Here is a 13,773-nt window from a genome sequence, read left to right on the forward strand (position 1 = left end):
ATGAACAAATTTGTGTTAAGGTCAAGGCTCACTGATGAACATTTGCAAGCAACACTGAGATTAGTTTCGTCTCAGGATATCAAACCTAATATTGATGCTGTGGTTGATGCAAAACGCTGCCAGCTAAGTGGCCAAAAATGAAATGACTGTCAAAATTAGCACTGACTTTTTGCATTATAGTTTTAAAAAAGTTAATACATTGACTTTTAATAGCATACTATATTACTCTTCATTTTTTTTCATTTTTGACTATACTTTTGTATTGTTGTCTGAAAAGGTTTCAGTGAGGTGGCCCTCGGGCCAATGTACTAGTGGTGATTTGAGTTTGAGATCCCTGATCTAAAGTAAGTTGGGAAAAGGTTGCTCTGTTTAACTCTTCCTACTTCCTGTTAAGACTAAACTCCATCTTTGGAATCATTCTTTCTGCTCCAAAAACATGACCTAATATAATTCAAGCTTGTGTGCATAGACCAGAGAAGGGCAAACTACAGCCCGTCAGGGTTTTCAATCTGGCCCGCAGGATTGCGAGCCCCATGGCGCAGCGGGGCTAAGGCAGGCTCCCTGCCTGCCCTGGCCCTACACCGCTCCCAGAAGTGGCTGGCACCACGTCCCTGTGGCCCCTGGGTGTGAGGAGGAGAGAGGGCTCCATGCACTGCCCTTGCCTGCAGGCCCCCCCCCCCCCCCCCCCGCAGCTCCCATTGGCCGCGAACGAGGAGCCATGGCCAATGGGAGCTTTGGGGGTGGTACCCGCAGGCAAGGGCAGTGCACAGCGGAGCCGCCTGCCCCACACTGTCCCCAGGAGCCACTGCCGGACATGCTGGCCATTTCCAGGAGCGGCGCGGGGCCGGGGCAGGCAGGGAGCCTGCCTTAGCCCCGCTGTGTGCCGCTGCCACCCCGGAGCCGCTCAAGGTAAGCGGCACCAGGCCAGAGCCTGCATCCCGGACCGCTCCTGCACCCTGCAACCCAGTCCTCTGTCCTGAGCCCCCTAAACCCCTGCCTTGAGCCCCCTGCTGCACCCCAACCCTCTGCCCTGAGCCCTCTGCTGCACCCCTCATCCCGCCTGCACCCCAACCCCTTGCCCTGAGCCCCTTCCTGCACACTGCACCCTGTCCCATTCCCCATCCCTTCCGCACCCCAACCCCCTGCCCCAGGCCTGCATTCATGGCCCTGCATACAATTTCCCCACCCAGATGTAGCCCTCGGGCCAAAAAGTTTGCCTACCCCTGGCTTAGACTCTCTCCTATTTAGTAATGCACAGTAATTGTGCTCCTTCATATCTATGACATATGTTATGCAAGAGTTCAGGCTAGAACGATCATACCCTTTTCACCTCAAACTCTATCAACAAGGAGTGACACTTACTGATATAAATGTATTATATAACAAGGGCGTGTGCATCAATTATGTAGGAAAAATAAACCAAAATGTCATTTAGCCGCAGCCCACAAAGCAAGCAGACTGTAAATTGGCAATGAACTGATGGAGGGTAAATGGAGCATTTTATGCCACCACCAGAACAACCCCTAGTTTGTTTACATAGCTAAGGCGTGGCTTCCTGAGACTAATCGGCTGCCTTTATTAAGGGTGATCATGGTGGGCTGTTCCCTTCCCTCTCTCAAGTTACTGTTCCTCTAGCTACAGTCGGGGACTGGAAGTTGAAGGACAAGCTAGGCAGGTTTATTTTCAGAGTGCATGGGTCACTAGCGGTTTTTGACTGTAGTGAGATGATTGCCATTGACAACACCAAGATACTTTATATGGTGCCCATTGCCACGGTATCTGAGGGTACCTCTCTGTGACGGGTTGGATCACAGAAAACCCTTTGAACTGCCAACTGATGTGCTGAGACTACCCCTGAGCCTGTTTCCCCTGCCAGCTTGGACTTCAGTACCCTGCCTGGTTTGAGCCAGACACGCTAGCCTGCTGCAAACACAGACCCAGGGCTGAAGCACGTCCCCTAAAAACTTCAGGCTTCACTGAAAACAGCTTCAGCAGTGTTCCTGTCTCCAACACTCAAATGCCAACTCCCAATGGGGTCCAAACCCCAAATAAATCCATTTTACTCTGTATAAAGAGTATACAGGGTAAACTCATAAATTGTTCGCCCTCTATAACACTGATAGAGAGAGATGCACAGTTGTTTGCCCCCCCAGGTATTAATACATACTCTGAGTTAATAAGTAAAAAGTGATTTTATTAAATACAAAAAGTAGGATTTAAGTGGTTCCAAGTAATAACAGACAGAACAAAGTGAATTACCAAGCAAAATAAAATAAAACACGCAAGTCTAAGTCTGGTACAGTAAGAAAACTGAATACAGCTAAAATCTCACCCTCAGATGTGTCAATAAGCTTCTATCACAGACTGAACAACTTCCTAGTCTAGGCACAATCCTTTCCCCTGGTACAGCCCTTGTTCCAGCTTAGGTCGTAGCTAGGGGATGTCTCATGATTGCAGCCTCCTTTGTTCTGTTCCACTCCCTTATATAGCTTTGGCACAAGGCGGGAATCTTTTGTCCCTCTCTGGGTTCCCACCCCTCCTTCTAAATGGAGAAGCACCAGGTTAAAGATGGCTTCCAGTCCAGGTGATATGATCACATGTCACTGTAAGACTTCAAGCCTTCATTCCTCCCCAGCCTGACTCACAGGAAGGCCTGCAAGCAAACGGAGCCAGCCACAGTCAATTGTCCTGGTTGATGGGAGCCATCAAAATTCCAAACCACCATTAATGGCCCACACTTTGCATAACTACAGTAGGACCTCAGAGTTATATTTCATATTTCTAGTTTCAGCTACAAGAGTGGTACATGTATACAAACAGGATGATCACACTCAGTAGATAAGCGTTGTAATGATACCTTGCAAGAGACCGTTTGCCCGAAGCATATTTCAGTTACATTATATTCACACTCATTAGCATATTTTCATAAAATCATATAGAGGGCAACGTCACACGCTCCACTGTGGTTTAAAACCTACAGCAGTGAGGCTCAGAGCCCAGGTCTGCAGCCTTGGGCTTGCGAGGCTCACGCTAATGGTGCTAAAACCAGCTGTGTGGACGCTCAAGCTCTGAACCCACTCCCACTCACCAGGCTTCAGTGCCTGAGCCCAAAAAGCTACGCAACTATTTTTTAGCACCGTCGTGCAACCCCCAGCTCCAGAGACTGTGTAGACCTGGGCTCCGAGCTGCTGTTGTTGTGGGTTTTTAAAATACAGTGTAGACATACCCTGAGTGACTCTGGGTTTAGTGCATTTAGCCTCACACCATGCTCACGTTCCCACCCTGTGGAGCAGGGTAGTGTTGTACAGATGGGGAGCTGAGGCACTTTGTTTTTAATGCTATTGAAAAACCTATTTAAAGTTATTCCAATTTTAGACCTACGCAGCTAGCCGGATGTTTAAGAGGGTAAATTAATACGCCAAAGAGCGCACCATATTCAGGCTCTCATAGGGCTAGAGCTGCACCCCAGAAAACCCACTGGCCGGGGGATAGCAGAAGACTTTACCACATGACGTTTGGCCAACCCCTAACTGTGGGCAGAGGCTGTGGCAACAAGCCCTGTACAGAACAGCTCACCAGTAGCTGCATTCGGTGCCAGCTTATGTGCTGCGCTAGTTTAATGCAACTGATTTGACTGCTGGCTCAGTTTTCCTATCTGCAAAATGGGCTAATAAAACTTTCCTACCATGGCTGAATGCTGCTATTGGTGCTAAGTCTTATGGCTACAAAGATGCTTATTTCAAATCTGGCTATAAAAAGCCTTCTGACCCAGCCCCCTGGGTGAAGGGTAAAGTCATACAGCTTACTACTCAGTACGGCCAGCATAGTGCTGTTACACGTAGCAGGCACCGGCTACAGTTTCTGCTGGTCAGAGGCTGAGCTGTGGCAAACAAGAAACTGGTCCCTGCCCCAAACAGCTTGCACTCTGTAGTCAGAGTGGCTACAAGACACAGGGTCACTTCGGACTAACACTCCTAGCAAGCCCGTGTGCTGTGTACACAGCCCACACACCATAGGGTGTCTGTTGAAAGGTAAGGGACACGGCCTCTATTCCCTGGGAGGCTATTCCTGGTGGATGGAGAGGTGAAAAAAATGCTTGGAGTGGGTGAAAGAGACAAAAGGAACCATCAGGGAAGACGCCCTTATCATTGCTCAGAGAGGGGGAGTCTAGGCGAAAGACCTCTCTGGCTTCAAGATTAGGCTAGATAAGTTTATGGAGGGAATGGTTTGATGGGATAACGTGCTTTTAGTCAATTGGGCAATAACGTGCCATCGCTGGTAAAATGTGGGTCCGGCTAGAGAATCTTGCCTGTATGCTCGGGGTTCTGCTGATCGCCATATTTGGGGTCGGGAAGGAATTTTCCTCCAGGGTAGATTGGCAGAGGCCCTGGAGGTTTTTTGCCTTCCTCCGCAGCATAGGGCAGGGGTCGCAAGCTGGAGGATTCTCTGCGACTTGAAGTCTTTAAATCACGATCTGGAGACTTCAACAGCTGAGATAAGGGAAATTGGGTGGGTCAGCTTTGGTGGCCTGCATCATGCAGGAGGTCAGCCTAGATGACCATAATGGTCCCTTCTGACCTTAAAGTCTATGAGTCTATGAGGTACAAGAGGCAGGCAGAGTGGGCATTGCAATGGTTACTCATGCGTACTTGGATTTGGCCTGCAGGGTGTTAGTGGGCAGCTTACTTTATACCAGCCCTATCCCAAGTGCTGGTCTGGACTTACGGGCTGTGAGCAGAGCTGTGTTTTCCCCATCACAGAAACACCTAACGATTGTAAATGTGACAGACTCTTCCACGGCGTTCCTGCTGGGTCTTTCCCACATTGCGGTGGGCGTCACTAGCTGCCAGTAGTAAGGCTTCTTTATTGGCGCCTTAAAATGTTTAAAGGCGCATGTGATGTCGTTCCTGGTGCAGCAGGTGTTTGCGGGGGAGGGGTGGCCATACGATTTCCATAAGGAGAGCAGCTGCAAGGTCATGGCCCAGAGGACACCCATAAAGCTGAGACAGGTACTGCTACTTCCGGGTGTTTTATTTAATATTTATACAGGGCCAGGGGTGTGTGTGGCCCTTCACAGAAATGCACAGAGAAGAGGTCTCTGCCTAGAGGATCTTGCAATCATGTTAGATCTTGTCTGGGAGCTGGTGAAAATTGCTGGTACTTGTAGTGCTTGCTTGGCAATTTCCAACACAGTGCAGAGCCAGACAACCCCTAAACTGGGCCTACGCCCCTCTGCAACGAGTGCCCCATCCCCCCATCAAGGGGGACTCTGCCACTGAAAGGTTCTAAGTTGCAGTGACTCAGCAGAACTCCCGTCCACCCCCAGGCATAGGCAGTGGGGGTGTTTCTTCCAGGGACAATGGGTTTAACCCCAAATCAGAGTACGTTAACCTGGGCATAAAAGGGTAACAGAAAACTCTACCAAGCTGGCATGCAGTCCAGCCCGTCTGCCCTTGGGCGAGGAGCCTCCCACAGGCCGTCTCCTCTGAATCCCAAGCACCCAATTCATAGTCCTCCCCAAGAGTACCTGAAGGGAGGGAAACAGCTGAAGTTAACAACCCGTTCTTCACTGGGAACCAGATAATGCCCTTGCACCATCGTAGAGGCCCCATTGGTTCGATTATTTTTATGTATTAAGAATGGAATATTGTTGCCACCGGGTTCTAGGTGAGTTCATTAAAATGAGCAATGTAATTTCCCACTACCCAAGATAGCCCCATAGTGACACTTACATTGTCCTTCCTTTTACGACAAGAGGTTGCAGATGTTGGGCAAAACTACAAGCTGAATTTTCCAAACACTTTCCCATTAAAGGGCTCAAGGTGGGCACATAAAATCACAGGTTACTTTCAAAAATCTCAGCCACGGGGTCTACAGGCTTCTGCTATGGCTGTAGCCAGACAATGAACGTACCCAGAGAGGAGAGTGTTGTTCAACCTTGTTTAATATCTCAAAGAGCTGCTGCAACATTTCATTTTGAAAATGCTTTAATAAGGAAGTGTTGACAACACTGTTTTGCAAAATGTAAAGGTAACTATACAAATTCTTAATACAAAAAGAATAAATTAAAAGCAGATTTTTTTTTTAAATTCTGCAACTTTTTCTACAACATACATATCTTCCCCCTGATTACAGGTGAATAGAATCCAGTAAAATCATTTTACATGCTCTAAAGTCAGTTTCAGAGAGACCTAATTTTTTTCTTTTTTAAACTAGAGAGTCCATTTTACACAACTTGTAATAAAACTATTGACATTAATATATATGTAAAACTTTACATCTAGTTAACTAAGCAGTAACTGGTCATCTGATAGCACCTGAATGGGGTTTGCTATGTCCAAAACTAAAACTAATACAGAGGGAAAACAAATTTGACCTTTTCAACATTTTCAACACTCGACTGCATATAGTATCATTTAAAAATAAACCCTGCCTCGCAATATGGCCTGGTGTATGCATACACCATGCTTCTGGCTAAACCAAGGGAGTTTCATACATAGAGACTAAGAATGCAACAGTGGCTTTATATCCGAAAAGGGCCTTTATTAAAAAAGAAAAAGAAAAAGAGAGGCTGGTAAGTTGGTAGTCAAGTGCTCGTATATAACAGTTCTGTTTTACCCCTCCATGTTATACTTAACCATGTTAATCTAATTTGATTAACATTGTATGTACATTTGTGTATAATTGAATTGAGCTAAACAGTAAAACCTGTTTTACTTAATGTCTTTACTACCAGACTGGCTCACGTGTGCCTTGACTGCAAACCAGAAAAGCAGACCACAACGCAAAACCCAATCCATTTCTCAAAAGATTTTTCTCGCCTCAAGCCTGTTGGCAAGGCAGGCTGACCAAATTGTTTGCAATGTGACTTACAACATCATGAACTTCAGGGCTGCCACCCCCTTGCCCTCTGCAAAACTGCAGGCCTGCTCTGATTCTGGAGCAATTAATTTTGATTAGCAATTTGTATTACAGTAGTGTCCAGAGGTCCAGAGTCCCTGTTGTGCTGCTGGGCTTGAATCCTTTTAAATAAAAAAGGCTACACAGAAAAATTATTTACTAGGGAAATTAAAATATAGACAGTTGCTCAAAGCCCCTGAACTTGGGCTAATTCCTGCCTGGTGATTAACCTGGGCCCTCTGTTTATACACCTCTACCTCAATATAACGCGACCCGATATAACACGAATTTGGATATAACACGGTAAAGCAGCGCTCCGGGGGGGCGGGGCTGCGCACTCCGGTGGATCAAACCAAGTTCAATATAACGCGGTTTCACCTATAACGCGGTAAGATTTTTTGGCTCCCGAGGACAGCGTTATATCGAGGTAGAGGTGTAGTTAGACTTGGAAGGATTAGCGTTTAATCAGCAACGGCTATTAATCAATGATGTCTTCTCTCCATCCAAAAACAGAAGTGGGGCAATAAGAACAATCCCCTCATTAGTCATTCATATTTAGAGCGAGGGAAAATTAAACACACGTGGTATATTGCACTTTTAGATGAACAGGTGCACTCTCCTGGTTGGCAGATCCGCCTAGTGCTTGGTTAGCAAGATAGATGATTATTGTCAACTATGTTTTTTATTTCTAAATATCTAATGATTCTTGATTTCCATAGACATTAGGTTTGGAATGTACATAAGAACGGCCATACTGGGTCAGACCAAAGGTCCAACTAGCTCAGTATCCTGTCTTCCAATGGTAGCCAACATCAGGTGCTCCAGAGGGAATGAACAGAACATGTAATCATCAAATGATCCATCCCGTCGCCCATTCTCAGCTTTTGGCAAACAGAGGCTTTAGTGTTTTAAATTTAAATTTCCTGCAAGTGCAAAAATTTGCCAGCTCTATGAAGAGGGAATTTTTATAGCTAACGGCACAGAAGTTAGATCTGCGTTCTATTTCTTCCTACATGCTCTCGGGCAAGTCAGATAACCGCCCTGGGCCTCACTTGCCCCCAGCCACAGCTCCTACAGTGCCTCACAGGAGTATAGGGAGACTGCAAGGTAGCAGATAAGTGCAGAATATTAAAACAAGTCAATACACGTATAAATGATGTAGGAAAAAGCACTCACAGTAACTGCTAACATTCATTTTTAAACACTCCCCCTACTCCTAATCTTTCCAAGCCTCGTTATGGGCAATCTGTGCTCTTGAAAGCTTCTGGTAAAACAGTTTCCCAGTGATACTATTACAAGAAAAAGGTGTGGCAGCCCTCAAGTTTAGTTTTAAATTTCCTGCCCTCCGCGTCTGGTAGACTAGCATTATTCTTCGAACACACACACACACACACGCACGCAAGCACACTTGATTTCTTTAAACTAAAGCTAACCTCAGTTTCTGCTTTTCACAAAGTAACCCCCTCCAGCCATTTCTTTAATTGCCTTTCCCATAGGAAATCGTCATCCGCTTGCACAAATGGGGCGAGAACCCCACCCCATCTAGTGGCAATAAAAACAGCGAAGCACCGTAGCGAAGACGAGATGTGCCAGCTTCAACTCCCACCTAGCTTGTGCACTAGTTCAATACAAAAGTGTCTTTGAGGCCTTTTGCCGTTTGATGGCTTGACATGTGTAAAGCATAGCTCCAAAGTACATGTAAACTTGCAGCTCCTGTCATGACTCTCTCCTAGGTTTCCTTTTGGTATCCGTAGACAACGAGAGTCTGTGTCGAGTGCATCAAGGTTACTAATTAATTTGCTTTTATTTATTATGGTCCCTTCTTGCAATCTGAAAATTTGCCTAGTCTGCTGGTTAGTAGAGAACACTACTGAACCCTTCCACTTTATAACATAGTGGGGTCCCTTGGATACCAATACTTTGGTGATGAGCCCTTTGCTACACTGGCACTTACCAAAAGCGTAATAATCGGAACCGTTATGCTAATGTGGCTTTACCACGTCGATTAGCTTGTAATGTGCTTCCCTTTGATTTCATGTTAAACACTTTGTGCATAAATAGGATATCCTTTATTGGTTATTTCTATTCATAGAACGGCTTTTGGCAATTTTCACCTTAATTTATCATAAGCGTTATAAAAAACCCCAAACAAAAACTGTATGTATTGGTGGTTAGCCTGTGCCGGCCACAGATGCTAAGAGTAGCAGTACTTGCCTCTGCTTTAGATAATACCCTTGTAAACCTTTGTGTCTGTCCAGTTTAAACAGCAGCTTTTCGAGATTGATTTTACGATCCCAGCCCAGAGCTCTGGTGTGTCTTCATCCCAATGGGTGGTTGTTGTTTTATTTTTTGGAAGGGCTTAAAGGGAGGAAGGAAGTAAAAACAGTTTCCAAACTGTAGGCTGTCATCTCTGGAAATGGGCACATCTACAGAGACGCTGCCCATGCTCTCGTCTCGTAGTAATTCTGTGATCTTGGCAGCACTGAACTGATTGCGATCTTCTGACACATCTCCGAAGCAAGAGGAGCTTTTCTTTACTCCAAATAAATACTTCAGGAGTAAGGAATATATTTCACAACCACTGTTTCTCGCCCCCTTAACTAATGTTCTGTTGGCTTCAGACTGCAAGTTGTAGAAATCTTACTATTTTCCCATGCCATAGACCTATAAGATTGTATTTATACCTTGAAAGGCTTTCAAAGAAAAAAACCCTGCCATCTGGCTGCTAACATAGTTATTCATATATGTTGTCCCCACCCCCGGCCCTTTGGGCTATAGGAGTTGTATGTCAGTCCGTGGCAATCTGGTTTGAAACACTGCTATCCGTTGGTGGTTGCGGATGCATTCTGGGGCTAGTATCTGTAATGGCGTCTTGAATCGCATTTCAAGAAAAGTGCTTAGCGTTGAAGCTGGTGCCGGGCGACAGTGCATCTGGGTAAGGCAAATGAGAGGCAGTGAGGTGATCTCCGAATGGCATTGATGTGATCAGATTGAGGTCAGGGGTTCACACTAGAGTCCCAGGCTTGGCTTTTTCCTGTCCATACCACTGGACATCTGCTAGTTCTGGATAGAGGGGAGAATCCAGGAAACAGCTATCGTTGTAGCTCCTACAGAAGAAAGGAGACTGCCATTAGAATGAATGCTGCCGCAAGAGTTCATGCAAAAATTCAACCACAGACACACCACCATGTGACAAGAATGGGAAAGGAAAGAAAATGCAGCATGTTCATTGGCACTTTGGGTTGGTGTTGGTTCTGCAGACAATCATGGAGCTGGCAACTGGGGCCGATTCAGCAAGAAGGAGCCACCCCAGTAGTCCTCTTCAGAACAGCTCACCTCTGCGGAAGCAGTACTGGGTGAACAGTTCTCGCTCAGATCTCTCCATGCCAGTTTGGGTTAAGCTAATTTCTCTGGACAAAACTGAGTTCAAATGGCATTTCCTGGCCCCTCCTCACAAAGGAATGCACAGAATTGTATATCTGTCTCATTGTCCCCATTTAGAGGTAACGTGAAGCCTCTAGTCAGTAGCACCTGTTCTCATGGGCGCTTTTCATATGACTGATGGCTGAAAGGACAGGGGTCATGTCTAGTGCAAAAGTACATGCACCAATACTTATTTCTACATGCATTCGTCCCTAAATGAGATGGTGGATGAGTGGCTAGAGCAGGGGTTCTCAAATTGGGGGTTGGGACCCCTCAGGAGATCGTGAGGTTATTACATGGGGGGGTCGCGAGCTGTCAATCTCCACCCCAAACCCCGCTTTGCCTCCAGCATTTATAATGGTGTTAAATATATAAAAAATGTTTTTAATTTATAAGGGGGGTTGCACTCAGAGGCTTGCTGTGTGAAAGGGGTCACCAATATAGAAGTCTGAGAACTCCTGGGCTAGAGGGAGAACCCTCTCTACCAGAGCATAAAGTGTGGGTATATTTGCTCATCTATATATATACATGCAACTTTATATGTGCACTGGTTCTCTCTCACATTCTAGCAGCAGCCACTGACGTCTCATCCCTCATAAGTAGGAGGTTTTTTTCCCTTGGAGTGATTCTCTGTAGGGTGCTTTTCTCCCCTCTGCCTTGGGGCCAGAGTTGGAGGATTGTGCGCTTGGCCATTGAGATGGGGGAATAAAACCTTGCTTCTTTTAAGTGACTGACTTGAAGGGGAGTGGAAGGACCTGTGCTGTCATCTCAGTGCTTCCCTGCTGCACCTCTCAAGCATAGCTACCGAAATGTGAAAACCTTTGTCAGGGCTGAATCTCTGACTAGGACAAGTGGACCTTGGAAATCATTTGAACAAGATAGGCCAGGAAACTTGTGGCCAGACCTCCTGATGGCTTTTTTCCATCAGCGACTTCATGAAGAAGAGTATCACGCTAGCATATAGGATCAGAGACATTAACGTTGTTGTGTGATGACAATGGCTTTTTGGTGACTGGAGGAAGGTCTGATGGAGCATGATGCTGTGGCATCTCGGTGTTGTGATGTTACACAGTTGATGGATGATGCATCACAACATGCTGACATAATGCCACCACCACCTCAAATGTAAAGGTCTCATGGTGACACACAGGGATTGCCCTGTCACACTGACTTTCAAAAGCTTCATAGTGTGTTCCTGTTCAGTTAGCGAATACCTTATATTTGGGGCACGTCTACAGCAGACAAGGAAACTGTTGCTGGCGTACTGACGGCATACATCGTTCATTGCCTTGCTAAGTCCCCTGTTGCCCATTCCCAGCTTCTGACAAGCAGAGGCTAGGGACACCATCGCTGCCCATCCTGGCTAATAGCCATTGATGGACCTATCCTCCATGAACTTACACAGTTCTTTTTTGAACCCTGTTAGTTTTCGCCTTCACAACATCCTCTGGCAAAGAGTTCCACAGTTTGACTGTGCATTGTGTGAAGAAATACTTCCTTTTGTTTGTTTTAAACCTGCTGCCTATTAATTTCATTTGGTAACTCTTAGTTCTTGTGTTATGAAAAGGAGTAAATAACCCTTCCTTATTTACTTTCTCCAAACCAGTCATGATTTTATAGATCTCTATCATATCCCCCCTTAGTCGTCTCTTTTCCAAGCCGAAAAGTCCCAGTTTTATTAATCTCTCCTCATATGAAAGTTGTTCCGAACCCCTAAACATTTTTGTTGCCCTTTTCTGAACCTTTTCCAAGTCCAATATATTTTTTTTGAGATCAGATAACCACATCTACACGCAGTATTCAAGTATAGAGGCAATATGATATTTTCTGTCTTATTATCTATCCCTTTCTTAATGATTCCCAACATTCTGTTAGCTTTTTTGATTGCCGCTGCACATTGAGTGGATATTTTCTGAGAACTATCCACAATGGCTCCAAGATTTCTTTCTTGAGTGATAGCAGCTAATTTAGACCACATGATTTTATATTTATAGTTGGGATTATGTTTTCCAATGTGCATTAGTTTGCATTTATCAACATTGAATTTCATGTGTCATTTTGTTGCCTAGTCACCCAGTTTTGTGAGATCCCTTTGTAACTCTTCGCAGTTTGCTTTGGACTTAACTATCTTGAGTAGTTTTGTATCATCTGCAAATTTTGCCACCTCACTGTTTACCCCCTTTTCAAGATAATTTATGACTATGTTGAACAGTACTGGTCCCACTACAGACCCCTGGGGGACACCACTATTTATTTCTCTCCATTCTGAAAACTGATCATTTATGCCTACCCTCTGTTTCCTATCTTTTAATGGTTAACCAGTCCATGAGAGCTTACCCCATGACAACTTACTTTGCTTAAGAGCCTTTGGTGAGGGACCTTGTCAGAGGCTTTCTGAAAATCTAAGTACACTGTATCCACTGGATCCCCCTTGTCCACATGCCTGTGGACCCCCTCAAAGAATTCTAGTAGATTGGTGAGGCATGATTTCTCTTTACAAAAACCATGGTGACTCTTCCCCAACAAATCACGTTAGCCTATGTGTCCGATAATTCGGTTCTTTACTATAGTTTCAACCAGTTTGCCTGGTACTGAAGTTAGGCTTACTGGCCTGTAATTGCCGGGATCTCCTCTGGAGCCTTTTTAAAAAATTGGTGTCACATTAGCTATCCTCCAATCATCTGGTACAGAGGCTGATTTAAATGATAGGTTACATACCACAGTTAGTAGTTCTGCAATTTCACATTTGAGTTCCTTCAGAACTCTGGGCTGAATACCATCTGGTCCTCATGACTTATTACTGTTTAATTTATCAGTTTGTTACAAAACCTTTTAGATTTTATCTTCACAGCACTCCTGTGAGCTAGGGCAGAATTATCCCCATTTTACATATGAGGAATGGAAGCACAGGGCAGATTACAATGACTGGCCTAAGACTGCATAGGAAGCCTGTGGCTGAGTCAGGAATTGAACCTAGGTCTCCTGAGACTTAAGCCACCCTTCATCTCCACAGAAACATCCCCCAGCACTTTGTCCAGACTGCTTTGAAATGACTCGAGCAAAGGGGCTTCCCTTGCTACCCTTGGCTAGCCGTGCTTATCCACTTGCATTCCCATCCCAACTGGCGTGAAGCCTGCCTTCATAGTGAAAACTAAGAGCTACAGACTTGCTGAAAGGGCCACCCACATATGCCGAAGCTTGCAAATGCTTCCAACTTGCTCTTCCAGGAGCTGAGCAAAGCCTTGCTGTCACTATCCAAACGTCCACACAACCCAAACGTCCGCTCCTTATGGATACTGGGGTGTCAAAAATCATTTGCAGAGCACACGTTAAAGGGAAGAAGGATGAAAGAACAAAACATTCCCTTACTATACCTCTATTCATCAGTACTTTGGTGAGTTGGAGACTGAGACTCATCCATAGTGGGTGAGTTGTCTGTTGCTTCTCTGA

The 13,773-nt window shown here is 45.4% G+C and overlaps 1 protein-coding gene across 2 annotated transcripts in view; it reads right to left on the reverse strand.

The window, feature by feature from the left end:
• Window positions 1-7,749: 7,749 nt before the first annotated feature.
• The window catches only part of FRMD4A (FERM domain containing 4A), a 266,873-nt gene continuing 260,849 nt past the window's right edge, over window positions 7,750-13,773 (reverse strand). For both annotated transcript variants that reach the window (XM_026648647.1, XM_026648648.2), the window contains exon 23: window positions 7,750-10,007. In XM_026648647.1, coding sequence (XP_026504432.1) covers window positions 9,905-10,007 — 103 coding nt within the window. In that variant the 3' untranslated portion in view covers window positions 7,750-9,904. The remainder of the gene's footprint in view (window positions 10,008-13,773) is intronic.

The sequence above is a fragment of the Terrapene carolina genome, unplaced genomic scaffold (genome assembly GCF_002925995.2).
Source record: "Terrapene carolina triunguis isolate 2854851 unplaced genomic scaffold, T_m_triunguis-2.0 Scaffold68, whole genome shotgun sequence".
NCBI lineage: Eukaryota > Metazoa > Chordata > Testudines > Emydidae > Terrapene > Terrapene triunguis.